The sequence below is a fragment of the Manihot esculenta genome, chromosome 14 (assembly GCF_001659605.2).
Source record: "Manihot esculenta cultivar AM560-2 chromosome 14, M.esculenta_v8, whole genome shotgun sequence".
Lineage (NCBI taxonomy): Eukaryota > Viridiplantae > Streptophyta > Magnoliopsida > Malpighiales > Euphorbiaceae > Manihot > Manihot esculenta.
The window spans coordinates 6,030,492-6,044,870 of record NC_035174.2 but is presented as its reverse complement, the minus strand read 5'-3'; the positions used below and the strand labels follow the sequence as shown (position 1 = coordinate 6,044,870).

General features: G+C 33.5%; 2 protein-coding genes across 2 annotated transcripts; one reads left to right on the top strand and one right to left on the bottom strand.

Annotated features, from left to right (window-relative positions):
- Positions 1–629: 629 nt before the first annotated feature.
- On the bottom strand, positions 630–5,145 carry LOC110599720 (hydroxyproline O-galactosyltransferase GALT6). The gene is made up of 7 exons (XM_021736273.2): positions 3,914–5,145; positions 2,655–2,887; positions 2,276–2,566; positions 2,059–2,187; positions 1,805–1,978; positions 1,183–1,290; positions 630–1,093 (listed from the first exon to the last, which is right to left on the bottom strand). Exons 1-7 carry the CDS (start codon positions 4,773–4,775, stop codon positions 884–886), a joined length of 2,007 nt encoding a protein of 668 aa, XP_021591965.1. The 5' UTR covers positions 4,776–5,145; the 3' UTR covers positions 630–883.
- A 7,220-nt stretch (positions 5,146–12,365) lies between these two features.
- LOC110630771 (transcription factor MYB35) lies at positions 12,366–14,210 on the top strand. The gene is made up of 3 exons (XM_021778344.2): positions 12,366–12,504; positions 12,979–13,108; positions 13,232–14,210. Exons 1-3 carry the CDS (start codon positions 12,372–12,374, stop codon positions 14,088–14,090), a joined length of 1,122 nt encoding a protein of 373 aa, XP_021634036.1. The 5' UTR covers positions 12,366–12,371; the 3' UTR covers positions 14,091–14,210.
- Positions 14,211–14,379: the final 169 nt, after the last annotated feature.

Sequence of the window (14,379 nt, the reverse complement as noted above, 5' to 3'; positions counted from 1 at the left end):
AACGTGTAATGGCGAGAAGTGATTTGAGAAGCGATGGCAAATGTGATAGTGAAACGCGAGAGATATGAACGATAAACAACGATTCACGGACGACGACGAGTGCGATAGGGAGAAGTGATTGATAGGGAGAAGTGATTTGGGAATGCAATGGTAAAAAGTGAGACAGTGATTTGGAAATGCAATGGCGAGAGACACGGACAATAAACAACAATTCAATCTACTGGCAATGCAAGTCGCACGCAACGGTAATTGACTACGATCGACGGGTGATATAACCGGCAGAACGACAGTGACCAGCGTAAGCGCAACAAGAAAGTCCTCCAGCAAAAGGAAATTTAAAAAAAATAGTTTAATCATTTCTATTTTTTACGAATAGACCACTAAAATTAAACTTTAAAAATTAAAACGAGACAAATCCTTCAATTACATTATACCTCAAAAATAAAAATAAAAAATAAATTTTCCTATAAAATATTATACCTTAATTGTTTTCAATTATCTTTAAAAATAGTTAAGTAGAAGATAATATTAGGTTATATATAGTCCATAATTAAGAGATATATATATTCATAGTATAATCTTATTTACATATATTTATATAGATAATAATATATTTGAACAGAGGGGAATGGGAAAACCAATGAATGAATTTGAACAGGAAATTGTTTGGCTTAGGAACAACTAAGCCAACTTTCACAGAATATACAAATTTTGATGCTACGACCAAAACTCGTCTCTGTAACCAATCTCAACTTCTTCATTCAATCAACCAAATGTTGTAATCGTTGTAGCATTCCACTGGCTTAGTGTCACCAAAAATCGTGACCATCGACCCCTGTTCGACCAGCACTCTGAAGTTTCCTCGACAGGTATTAGGGATTTGTCATCTCATATTGCAGCACAGGGGCCTTCCCAGAGTATGTAACTTATTCCAAAGGCAGATCATCTGCCTTGGGGACTGATAATGTGCTGTGAAATAGCCTTCAAAGCATCCAAACTGGCAGTACTTCAAGCTGTGTACATACTCCACTGGTTTCGAGCTGTTAAATTGCTCCACCCACATTCCCATGCTCACATCTTCCATCTTGAACAACTGCATAACCAACACGACGCACATCAGCTTCGATTCTCTTTATGCTTTTTCTTTCTGGGTGTGTGCTTTTACGTGGGGGATTAACTTACCCTTAATTTATGCTTCTCAAATTCAGAAACAATGAACTGGGCAATGTCAGAAGACAAAATGTAGCCTGGCCCATTTGCATAAGGAGGATAATCTTCCTCTGGCCACTCCTGAAACCGCACAAAGAATAAATGCAAGAGCACTAATGTCAAAAAAGAATCATAAGCAATAAATAAAGGAAGACCGCAGTTTAACAACAATTTAAAGACAGATGAAACGCCATTGCCATCATTTTCTTTTCTTACTATTGAGGAACAAGCAATTAATAAGCATAGAAAAGTGAACAAGGAGTAGCTTTTCAAATTCAGAATTATCACAATGAATACAACTTGATCAAGACAAGAATCACTTAAATCCAGAGTACAGCATTGCATGTGCTCTTTTTCTTGAAAAGATAAGCCCATAGATATATTCCTTTGGACTCGATCCCAATATATCAGCATCGTGATGCTACAAATCCATCACAACCAGGGGGCTTGGTTTTACATAATTTCTAGACTTTAAGATTGACTACAATGCAACCAACAATTTGTATCAGTGACCTCACATGAAGTTCAATGCACCATGTCAAATGAGCTATCAGATAATATTAGAGGATGAAGCCATTAATTGTGTTACCCATACCTCATATGTCACTGCCCATTTGCCATATCTAAGAGGCTTATGGTAGTAATTTACGTTCCCAATGTACAAGCTCCTATCCTCAGGAACTTTTCTCGCTTCATTGATGACTGCGTCCACTCTAACAAATGTGTCATCATCACACTTCATAATATACTTTGCATGCACAGTGCGGACCTGTGAATATTGCTAGCTATTTTATTCAGAATACAATCAGAAGACTAAACATTTTAGTAATTTTAGAAGTATACCCTTACCCCATATTCACAGATCGCAACAGTTTTTAATACGACAAGATCATAGTTATCCATGTAAGGCACAATAACAATGTCGCCAAAAAATTCTGCCTCTTTCTTTAACTCGAAATTCACTTCTTTCCGGGAATGCTGTCCAAACATAAATCCAGAAATGTACCATCAATTATGGTAAGAATAAATGATGAAAAATGTAGTTGCTAATGTATTCTTCACATACCAGTGCCACAAAGAAACGAGCTACCACATTTGAAGATTTAATGAGCCTGTGCTGCATCCAAGACTTCCTCACAGCCATCCTCTCAGCAAAGTGGTTGCCTGCAGAAAGAATGCCAATAAAAAGTTCTGCAGACCCCTGAGGAAGAGGTGGTGCTCTCCATCTGTCTGTCATCTCTAAATGCCTCTGAGGAGCAAAACTTGGGTGTGCTGTGGGCAATGAAGCAGCAAATATAGAGTGAACGTCAATATCGCCATTGACAGATAGCCCTGTGGCATCCTCAAGAGTGTAACCCTGTCAGCATTACCAAACAATATTACAAAATGTCCACATCTACCAAATATCATCCATGATACTAGAACAACCATAGGCTATCACTCACAGTACGATAAGGAAACGATGTGACATGCCTCCCATCAACATTGACATGATAACCTTCCAACCCAGCACTAAGAGTTAGAACAAACAGTTTGTCCTCTACAAATGGAAATGGCCAGTCAACAGACACCTTTTTAGTTCGGCCTATTAGCCGGCTTAACCACCAAGTTGCCTTTGACTCCTCTGAGTGATCATCATCATCTCGGATCCACTTCTCACACTTCACTTGATCATCAACTGCATCCATTGTAAACAGTTTGTCACTCTGGTGGAACTGGAGACTTCAAAAATCTTTTAAAAAAGAATTAGAAGAAGCAGAATAGATAAATTGTACAAGGAAATTATTAAATGGTGCAAATAGAGAGAATATTTTTAGTAAATTCTGTTTCAGAAGACTACTATAAACTAGAAGAACAAGCTAAAATCCCTGGAAAAAAAAAATACATTCATAATGCGGATGTTCTATTCAGTTGCTGAGAACTGTTGAAGGAGGATACTATTAACTTTATATTTGTCTTTTTTCTTTTGTGATGGGAGAGGGAGGGAGGGGAGCTGAAATTTAAATGTAAAGCTCCGCTTGGGAGGAGGGAAGGAATAAAAGCATAGTAATACAGGACCATAAAAGCAACCAGATCGTGCCTTCCATTTAGGAGGCCTTTCAAACATATTATCTCATCAAGAAAGGTCCTCCAAAAGAACAAGACCTCTTATCTATCAAGCATTATCAGATGAATGTGTAAATTACAAACTAGGATAGTAGGATCCAATTACATCAAGATGAGCTAAAATTCCCTGCCCCCCAAAACATGAGCTAAATATTCTTCTCCTCAGTAGTCAGTGTAATAACAAAGACAATCATTTCAAACTCTCACTTTCAGAAAAAAAGGAAGATTATAAACCATCATCCTAATTCTGAGGAAGCAATACATACTAAATGAACAAGCTCTTCACAAGTACATTTTATGTTAAATATCCCGATCTGATCCACTTCACAGCATTAAAGCATCCTAATTCTAACTAACCAAAAGCCATGTTTACCAGTTATTAAATTTAAACAATAACTAATCATTTCTATGATCAACCACAAAAAGCATAATACAAAAACCCGCAATAAGCATCTCAATATCCATTGTGGACTAAGAATTTACTAGCATATACAATAACACTACTTTCAAACTCTAGTACAGGCCTTAATAAATCAGCAAAATCAAATATTTATCAAACACGATCAGCAAGCAAACAATAAAGTAGCCACTAACTCACCTGTCTCCTCATCAGCCCTGGACTTCCAACCTTCACATCGCAAAGAAGTCCCCCACTGCATCCTATAACAAGTATTCTGCTCAATCACCGGCTTCCCACTCCAATCCCCCTTCAGCCTCGGATTGAAATGCAGAATCCTTGGCGGGTCCTCGCCTTCCACAATCTTCAATCCCTGCAACTCCATTTGAAACTGCGACACCATCACCGGCTCGCCATCATCTTTCGCCAGCGATATCTTTGGGTCGTTCTCAGCATGGGCCGCTCTTGGCTTCCCCACCACCGTTACGTACGACCCCAAAGTCAGCCCACATGGCAACTCCACCACCTTCCCTCGCTTAAGAAAATCCAACCCAGATAGATAAACCGAATGCGGGCAGGATTCCGATAGGTTCTGAGTCTTTTTAACTTCCAAAAGCTGAACTTTACCCGATTCTATCCCGTCCCAAAGCTTCCTTCCCATCTCCCAAGCAGTCTTAGCAGCCCTGTGAAGCTCCACGGATCCATCTTTTTTAGTAGGATCAAACGTTTTGGGGTCAAAATTCAAACTTGACAACATTTTGAAATGTCGGTTGGTAGTTTGGGACTGGGTTGGTTGGGCTGCGTTATGAGAAACCCAGTTAAGGGGTCGAGTTGGAGCATCTCTACCCTGCAAATCCTCTTGGCTTTTAAGCATAGAAGGGTAAGTGAGGGTTTCTTGAGAGACAACACTGAAACCAGTGTTGAACACAAAAGGGATTTCTAGAGTTACAAGGACTATATACAAAAAACCAACGCCAGTCAGGATTTGAATCGATCTTTGCCTGCTTAAAGACACAAACATGTCGAATTTATCCAATCTGGTCTCCGATTTGCCCCTTTTCATATTGCAAACAAATATCAAAACAAAAACAGAAACCTAATTTCTGAAAGAAACAGCGAAAACAGAATCTGGGAGTTGGGGAAATAGAGGAAGAGGTATTATAGAGGGTCCAGAAGCAGATAGAAAAAAAAAAAACAGAAGGAACGAATTAGGTGATCAAGAAGAAGAAGAAGAAGAAGAAACGCGTAGACGAGAGAGAGAGAAGATTTAAAACGAAACGAAACGGGCGAAAGAAATGGCTCTCTCCCTTATTTAATTAAGGGGGGGGCAATTGAGCAAAGTCGGTCATCTCAAGCTTTTATTTCCAGGAATGCGAATGTGAAGGAGAACGTGAGAGAGAGAAAATGAAGGACGAAGGAATTTTTCAATCATGGATTAACAGAAACCAGAAGGAGAAATTACAAATTTTAATTAATCAAAATTTTTTTAAAATAGCTGTTAGAATTTTTCATATAAATTAATTATAAAATATATAATATTTTTTCCATTAATTAAGCTTTTATTTGATTACTTTTACTTGTGCTTTGTGGGGTCATTCTTTACTCGTTCTTCATTAGCGTGTTACTTAAATATCATCCGCTACAATTTATTGCACAAGGCTCTAGAAAATTCAAATTAATAAATTTAATAATTATTAGATTTATACCCTAATTATTTTTCCACAAATTTTAATTTAATTTAATATATTAAATGGTTTTTTTAATTAATTCAATCATTTATTAATATTCACTTACTATTCTATATAAAACTACTCATATTACTTTAATGCATTGCAGTAATATAAAACTACAAATTAGGTCATTCTCACCAACAACATTTAAAAATAAATTATGAAATTACTTTTATAAAAAAAATAACAATTATTATATTAATAACGAATATAAATTAAATTAAATCTCTATATTTTTATTCGAATGTCAAATAAATTTAATTAAAAATTTTAGATCGATTAAATCGGGAGGAATATTAAATTAATTTATTAAATATATAGGAAGAATTATGCAAAGGAGACTATTAATTTTGATATCAAACTATTGAGGATCAATTAATTTAAGTTATACTGATTAAAAATGAAAAGAGGGGAAAATGAAAAGACGAGCGCGTAGCTTACCAAAGACAGCGTTGCGAGTGGGTGAACAAAATGGGAGGGGAGGGGAGGGGAGGCATGAAAATGAATGAGGGAGGAATCTTTGTTTTGAAAAGTCTACCTGTGTTTAAAAGGAACGCAGACGCTGAGGTGCCACGTCAGCTACACTTAACGGACACCTGCTTTTTTCATACCATTCGCTGTTACACTTGTCTTTCCTTTCTTTTATGTGGTTCCCTAATTTTCTCTTTTATATATATATATATATAATAAATATAAAAGTAAAAAAGGAAGTAAATAATAAGATTTACAAAATTATTCATAATATTTTTATTTTTTTATTATTATTATGTAAGATTAAATTTAATGGATTATATTTACAATTAAGTTATTATAATTTTTCTATTTAAAATATTATAGTGTTTATATAGATCTAAAATACTTTTTACTGAAATTCTATTTTAATATTGTTTTAAATAAAATTCTAAAAAAATAACTTAATAGGTTAAAATTATTAATTACTTGTATAAAAATGTTAATTATGTAATTAAAAGTTAATTATTAATAAATTATTATTTTAATAAAATTAATTAATTATTTTTTAATTTTAAATCATTCAATTAAAATATAATTTGTTTTGCTAATTATTTAATTATAGTTATTTTATAATTAAATATTTAAGAGATATTTTTAAAAATTATTAAAATAAAATAAAAAGTAGAATTATAATAATTTATATATTATTATAATCTAAAAATAGAGTAAATAATAATTTTAAAATAATAAAAAATAAAAAATAGAAAAAGTATTATTTTCTTTTTAATTTTTTATTATAAAATTAGGTCAAGTATTTCTTATTATAAAGATACGTGCCTTTTTTGAGGGGAATAGTTCCTACATGTTTGGAACGAGTAAAACAAAATAAAATTCATAATTGAAGGATTTTGGAATTAAAAAAAAAAAAAAAGAAGAAAACCATAAAACAAAAGTTCAAAGAAGTCGGCTGTGGTCAAAATTCAGCACTGAAAAGAAAAATTAAACCCCAAGATAGAAGAATCCAAAATCTTAATTATGATAATTGAAGTGACAATTAGCAATAATTGAGGTTATCCACAGTAATTAATCAATACATTGATGTTGAAACAATGAATTGATTGTGAATACCATTCTCTCTTTTTTATAAATTAATATAAAAGTTTAGATTTTTTTATTCTAATAATCCTATTTAAAATCTAAAGGCTGTGTAATTTTATACATTCGAATGAGATAATTTTTAATTATTAAATGCTCTGGAAGATTTCCATTAATTAAAATATAAATAAATTTTAATTTTTTTTTAAAGGGAATCAAACGATAAGAAAATTCAAAATTGAGCAGTCTTCACGATTCCACATAATTAGTTGCTTACGCTATTTTCAGAACACACAACATTAATTGCCTACTCTTGATGCGGACGTGTCACGTGCCAGACATCTTTCACCATGGATGAGCTTGGTTTTTTATTTATACTATTTTTGAAAAAATAAATGAATTATTAATTTTAAATTAATCATTTACTATTCATTTAACTTTAAATTTTAAACCCCAGAATTTATTATTTTAAATTAATTTTAATATTCACAAAATTAATTTCTTTTGGGCCTTAAATTAATAATGTTAACACCGAGTATTTTTTATTTCTCTAGCAACAGTCATTTGTACATGACTATTTAACACTCTTTATTTTATTTATTAAAATATATTTATTATATTTTTTATTAACTAATAATGAATTATTATACATTTCAATCAATAAAATAAAAAAATATTAGATAATTATCTTTTTTTAAGCCCTCTTTAAATAAATATCGCTAGTGTTTCTTTGGTCGGATATATAATAATAAAAAAATATAAATCATAAATTAAAATATAAATTAATGAATTTTTTTAAAAAATAAACGCATTTTAATATTTTTTAAATTTATAATATATCAAATTTATCTAAAAATTTTCTTGGAATAATTAATGTTTTATTGCAAACAGGTTTCCCAAATTCTATTCTGACTTTTCCTCCTCGCTATGCTTGCACGAATTTCACTATTGGCTATTTATTTTACATAAAATAATTTATATATAAATATTTTTTTATAAAAATATGTTTTAATTGTTTGATTATAACAAAAATAAAAGAAGTTTAATAAATGTATAAGCATAAAATTTATGGCATCAATACAATTCTCAAAATTTTAAAAATAACGTTTCATTAAAAAATTATTTTTTAAAAAATAATTTAATTATAAAAATATATTTAATTAATTTTTTTAGTATTTAATATTGTAGAAATCAAATGGATGATTTATCAAAATGAAGGTGAACTGTAATTGATTAAATTTGCAATAAAAAGAATGTAAAGTAATCAACCACTCCGACACTTAAATCAGTAAGGTGAAGAACGATGAGTATAATTTTTAGAATTCAAGAGTAGTGGTATGCGAGAATATCGCACCTTTGTTTTTATGATTCTTCTCATTTTATACTGTAAGAAAGTGAAGATAAATATAGTATTTCCTAATAATTTGGGGATAATGTGACTGGTTGCTTGATAAGAGATATTACCAACCAACAAGTAGGTGATCCCGCGATTACAAGCGTAATGGGAATACGTTGGGCTGTGTCTGATAACGACAACTTTGTGTCGAGACTCGCCCTATTTAGGGGAGGACAAGTCTTGATGATGAATCGGGTATTAAGGTGTCCGTGCCTTTCTTTCTATGGGTGGAACTATATTACTCATTTATCAAATCCTTGCCATGTGGACCTATTCTGTAGTGACAGCTCATGGCTTACCTTGAGCGATTGTTATGTAGCATTAAAGGTCTCTTCACTGGCCTTCGATTCTTTATATTTGAAGGTGACAGCTGTTCTCACGATCAGGGATACATGGCTTACGAATATTGGTTTCTTCTTGGCACACGTCGCTTTGCCTGTCCAGCTTTTTCATAATGGATGCCCCGTTTCTTGAGACGCATTTAAGGTCTGCCATCAAAACCGTCTCATAAGAATCCTTCTTCGTCCCCAGATATTACTTCTACTCTCAACTATGACCTTTGCTTTCAGAAAGATTTGGTCGATTCTTCTTTTTCGATTACACTCCCTTACTTTTATGGTAATTTCTGTTTTCTTTTTCCTCTTAGGGTGAATAAGAATACCTCCTCTTCTCTTATCCCTAGTGGAGATTCTACCTCAAGCTTCTCCTTCGATGGCCCCATTTGTGCCCCGACCCCTATCATTCCATCGAGAGAGATTTAGAAAATGAAGGTAGCTCGATTAGTGACATCTTATCCATCTTATTGGAGCAAGATGTAGACCGCCTTTATGATACCTACCAAATTTCTCGAGAGACTTTTCATGTCTTTGTCTCTTCCCCTCGAATTTGTGTGAACGACTTAATTCTTTTAGAGAATACTATTATGGTCTCCAAGGAGCAGCTGAAGATGGGTCTTCGGTTCCTCATAGACCTATTTTTTGTTGATGTCATTTGATTCCACAAGCTTTCGGTCGCTCAGCTGCATTCTAGTAGCTAAAGAATTTTGGTGGCTTTCTAATTCGTTTGTCTCAATAACCACATCGAACTGAGTGTAGCTTTCTTCTTCCAACTGTACCAATTGGGTACCCACAAAAATGAGGAGTTCTGATTTTTTAGCGAACGCAAGTGCTAGATGATGTTCGACCGGATACCCTCCTCGTTGAAGTGGTGAAAAAACAAGGTTTTTATCTTCTTCCCATCTTTCCCAGCGAACGACCTATACCCGCTTTCAGCTAGCATCATTCGGAATATCATTTAACAATTCCTCTTCTCTGGACTTGTACTTCCCTTTGAATTGCGTCTAGATTGCCCCTGTCCGAGTCCTTGAGGTATCTACGGGGACTTCCTCCCTTCCCCTAGGAGTCATAAGTGACGCCTCTTCCCGAGCTTTGTATTACTCAAAAATATCCTGCAACCTTCGGACGTATTGGAGTATTTGCTCAATACTCACATTATTGACTTTGTTGACCATAAGAGGTGTATTTTGTCCACTGCCAGGAGTGAACGGAATGATAGCCTCCTCATAGCTAGCAACCTTAGCAGCAGCTTGCGAATTATCGGCCATTTCGAGAGGTAAAAGAGATATTTTTTTAAGAGAGAAGAGATAAGAAACTGGTTTTAATCCAAATGAATAGAGAGAATTCAATAGATTTTATGGCACCGAAAACAAATGATATTGCTAAAATCAAATTGATGATGTGGCCAAAATGGAGCTGGGCTGTGATTGGCTAAACCTGCGAGAAAGAGAATGTGAGGTGATGGGTGCCCACGAGGTCACTCTGATACTCAAGTTAGTAAGATGAAAAAAGACGAGTATAATTTTTAGAATTCAAAAGTAGTTATGTGAGAGAACAATGTATTTTTGCCTCTATGATCATTCTCCTTTTATACTTTTAGAAGATGGAGATAAATATAATATTTTTTTGATAATTTAGCGACGATGTAGCCAGTACTTGACAAAGGATATTGCCAATTAATAGATAGGTGATTCAGTGATTATAGGCGTAATGGGAATATACTGAATTGTACCTAATAACGACAACTTTGTGCCAAGACTCGCCCTATCCAGAGAAAATCGAGCCTTAATGACGAATCAGGTGTTAAGGTGTCCGAATCTTCCTTTCTACGGGTAAAACCATGTTATCCATTTATTAGATTCTTGACACGTTGACTTACTTTATGATAACAGCTCATAATATATCTATATAGCATCAAATCCTAACATTATGAAAAATATTTTATGTCAAATGAAAAGTAGCTAATTAGAATTTAGTCCAACTATTATTAAGGTAATTAGTGCTAAACCAACTAACAACATTATTGATTATCCACTTTTAGATGCCTTGATAAGCCGATCTCAATAGGATTTCAATAATATAAAAATTTCCTAAGTACTATAATTAGCCCATTTCTATTGGTATTAATTTTTCAAATTGTATAAAAAATGATACTATCAAAATCTAAAGTTTGATATTCTACAATACGACATAAATAGTTTATCACTAAAATATTAAGCTAAAAATAAAATTCTAAATAATTCTAACTTTATCATTGTTAATTAGATTTTAATTTATTGATACTGCAATTATTTCTAAGATTTTTTTTATTAAAGCGTAAACATTCAACTAAATTTATACCATTATGAACTCTCATAGGTTTTGATTCCATAAATGTAGGAATTTTATAAAGTAAAATTGTGTGATTAGTATGCTAATTAATGAAGGAAAATTAATAATTAACTAAGAACATCAACTAAGGATGTGGTTGATGAGTAATTAAAGTATTATTTTCCTGCAATATACATGAAATGGATGGTGACACACCTCCTGCTAAAGTTTACCATTCACATTGGCATTACCTCCAAAATCCAACAATTTTTAATATGAAATCAATGCATACATTGCTTTAGTTGAAAGGTGATGCTCACATTACTTTATCACCTTAGCAAAAGTGGGAACTTAGTGCATTTTGTCACCAAGTGGACTTCACTATATAAACTTTTTAAAATTGCAAAAATTTTAATTTTATCATTCACACCAATTAATTAAGGAAAGGAAGTAAGGGTTAGGCAGGAAAACCCTCATAGCCTGAAAAGTGAACAAATTTAAAAATATGAGTACACAACTTAGATTAGCTGTGCCACATGGTTGTGTCAGTCTGTTAAAAGAACAAAATCCAGAATTAGAATATCTAGCTGGTTTAATCATGAAAAAATTACATGGATTCACCAATGTGTCTCTTGGTTTATAGTGGACCAAATTCAGAATTTTCTTTATACATATGATATTAATCATGCTAATTTTGTGATGGGAGATCACATTTAGTACGTGCATGCATGCACTCAACTGGGTGCCCTAGCTATACATATGATTTCTTAGATTAGTTGGATTCTTCTGTATAAATAAGTTACTCTTATCAAACTTGTGATTATTAGAAATTGGAAGCACACAACTCATTTCCTTTTCACATAAGCAACTAATTAATCTTGTTAATGAATAGTTTTTACTTAGATTAACACTAAGCTGAACCAAAAACTTCACCCAATTCAAACCAGCTGATATTGAAATGCTCTTGGAACCAAGCATTCTGCTATAATATATATTTATTTATGGTGAATTTAAAAAAAGAGAGAGACAGAGAGAGAGAAAGGAATGATCTCTACACATCATGCATATTTAGTTAAATGTGAGCAGGCTTCATGCTTTTCTTACCTCCACACTTGTTATTACCTTTAAACTCACATTCTTCCTCCTCTCCTTGATCTCTACCTCTCTCTTAAGTGTATTTGGTAATAAGTCTGGCTTTTGAGTTTTGAAGTTCTATATACCTCTCTTATATCATCAGCATTCAACAGATAACATTTCTTCTTCTTCTTCCTTTTTTCCTCCATTTTTTTATTCTATATATGTTGATTTTATATAACTCTGCATAATCTGTAGGTAAAATCATGGGGAGACCTCCTTGCTGTGACAAGCTGAATGTGAAAAGAGGGCTTTGGACAGCAGAGGAAGATGCAAAGATCCTTGCTTATGTATCCAAGCATGGAACTGGAAACTGGACTGCGCTTCCCAAGAAAGCAGGTCTTTACAATATTGTTGTTAATATTATCAGTAGGATAAGGAATCACTGCTACCTTTTCTTCTGAAGAAACGAAGTAAGCAAATTAAAGTTTCACCGCTATAAATATGCGTCTAATTAGGTAGCGAACATAAATTATTATCTTATACTTTAATTGTAGTCATGGATTTTGAAAATCGCTAATAAATTTTCGTTGCTTTGCTGATACAGAGAGTAATTTATCTATTTTTTCGTAATGATAATATTTATAATTATAATTTATAATAATTTTAAATTAATTATTATCTTAATAATATTAAAGTAATAATTTCATAACTTGAAGTATTGTAATTTCATAACCTATACCATTTTCTAAACCCTAAAATGTAGCAGTGTTTTAGCAGTTACTTATTTTTAGAGTTATGAGATTAAAGTTAATCTGGGTCATTTTTAATCCGAAAACAATTGCACATACATGAGCGTGGACATTTGTACAGGACTTAGGAGATGTGGAAAGAGTTGTAGGCTTAGGTGGACTAATTACTTGAGGCCTGATCTGAAGCATGACAGCTTCACACCCCAAGAAGAGGAGCTCATTGTCAGGCTTCATGCAGCAATAGGCAGCAGGTGGGTTGTCTACAATCTTTTGTTTGATCATCTTACATTTTTATTTGCCTTTTAGCCTGTGAAAATACTCCTTTTTTACAAGAATTAGTGCCTCTGTCTATCCCTTTTTTTTTTTGTTACCAGGTGGTCCATTATAGCTCTACAGCTTCCAGGGAGAACAGATAATGACGTGAAGAACTACTGGAACACGAAGCTGAGAAAGAAGCTCTCTGAAATGGGGATAGACCCCGTTACTCATAAGCCATTCTCTCAAATTCTAGCTGACTATGGAAATATTGGTTGCCTCCCAAAATATGGAACCAGAATTGGGTCTCTCACTAGAGACCTTAAGAATGCTTTCATCTCCAAACCTGCGGAGCCAACAGAAGGAATTATTACAAACATCAGCAACCATTTGGTGCCCCCTAAATTGGAACCAATCCATGAATGTTTCTTCAACAGTAAAAACACTATCAGCACTGATGCTAATAGCAACCATTCGTTGGATCTTCTTGATCAACTTCAAGCTATAAAACTGGTGACAGAAGTCTCGAGTTGCTCCAACTGTGAGACCATCTCAGATCATTTCTTTAAAGAAGGCTCATTGTCATCATTATCATCATCATCGTCTTCTTCTTCTTCCACTTGCTCAACTGCAAACCAAGAAAAATCAGCAGTAAACTTTAGTTGGCGTGATTTTCTTCTCGAAGATGCATTTCTTCCGAGTGATCATCCACAAGAACAAGAGAATGCGATGGAGCTTTCATCCAAGGACTTAACTAACCAAGCACAAAATGTGATACCGCAAGGCCAAATTGGTTGCGAGGTCACTGTGTCTGAAAGAGACAATGTTGGAGTTGAACGAACAGAATTGGCAATTCCCAGCAGTAGCTTCCAAATCCCATCTTCCTCTAGTGCTTCATTCGTGGAAGCCATGTTACATCAAGGAAACAAGAATTTCTTGGATTTCCCCAACCTAGTAGAGGAACCATTCTCCTACTAAGTTTATTACTTCCAAGTCAACAAGTAAAGCAGACCTCGTAATAAGCTATAGATTTTTTTTTTTCATGAGATGACAGGGCATTTTAATGGGTTCTTGTTTCAATTTCCAGTGGACATTACAGAGGGCTAAGATCTATTGCTATCATTCTGTTTATTAACAAGTTAATTTTATTCCTTCACTAAAATCGCTTACTCTACGTTCATTGCAATATATGGAATCATATAATGTAATAAATAATAATGCTAATTATCATTACTATGTTTGATTGCCAAATAAAAATAAAAATAAT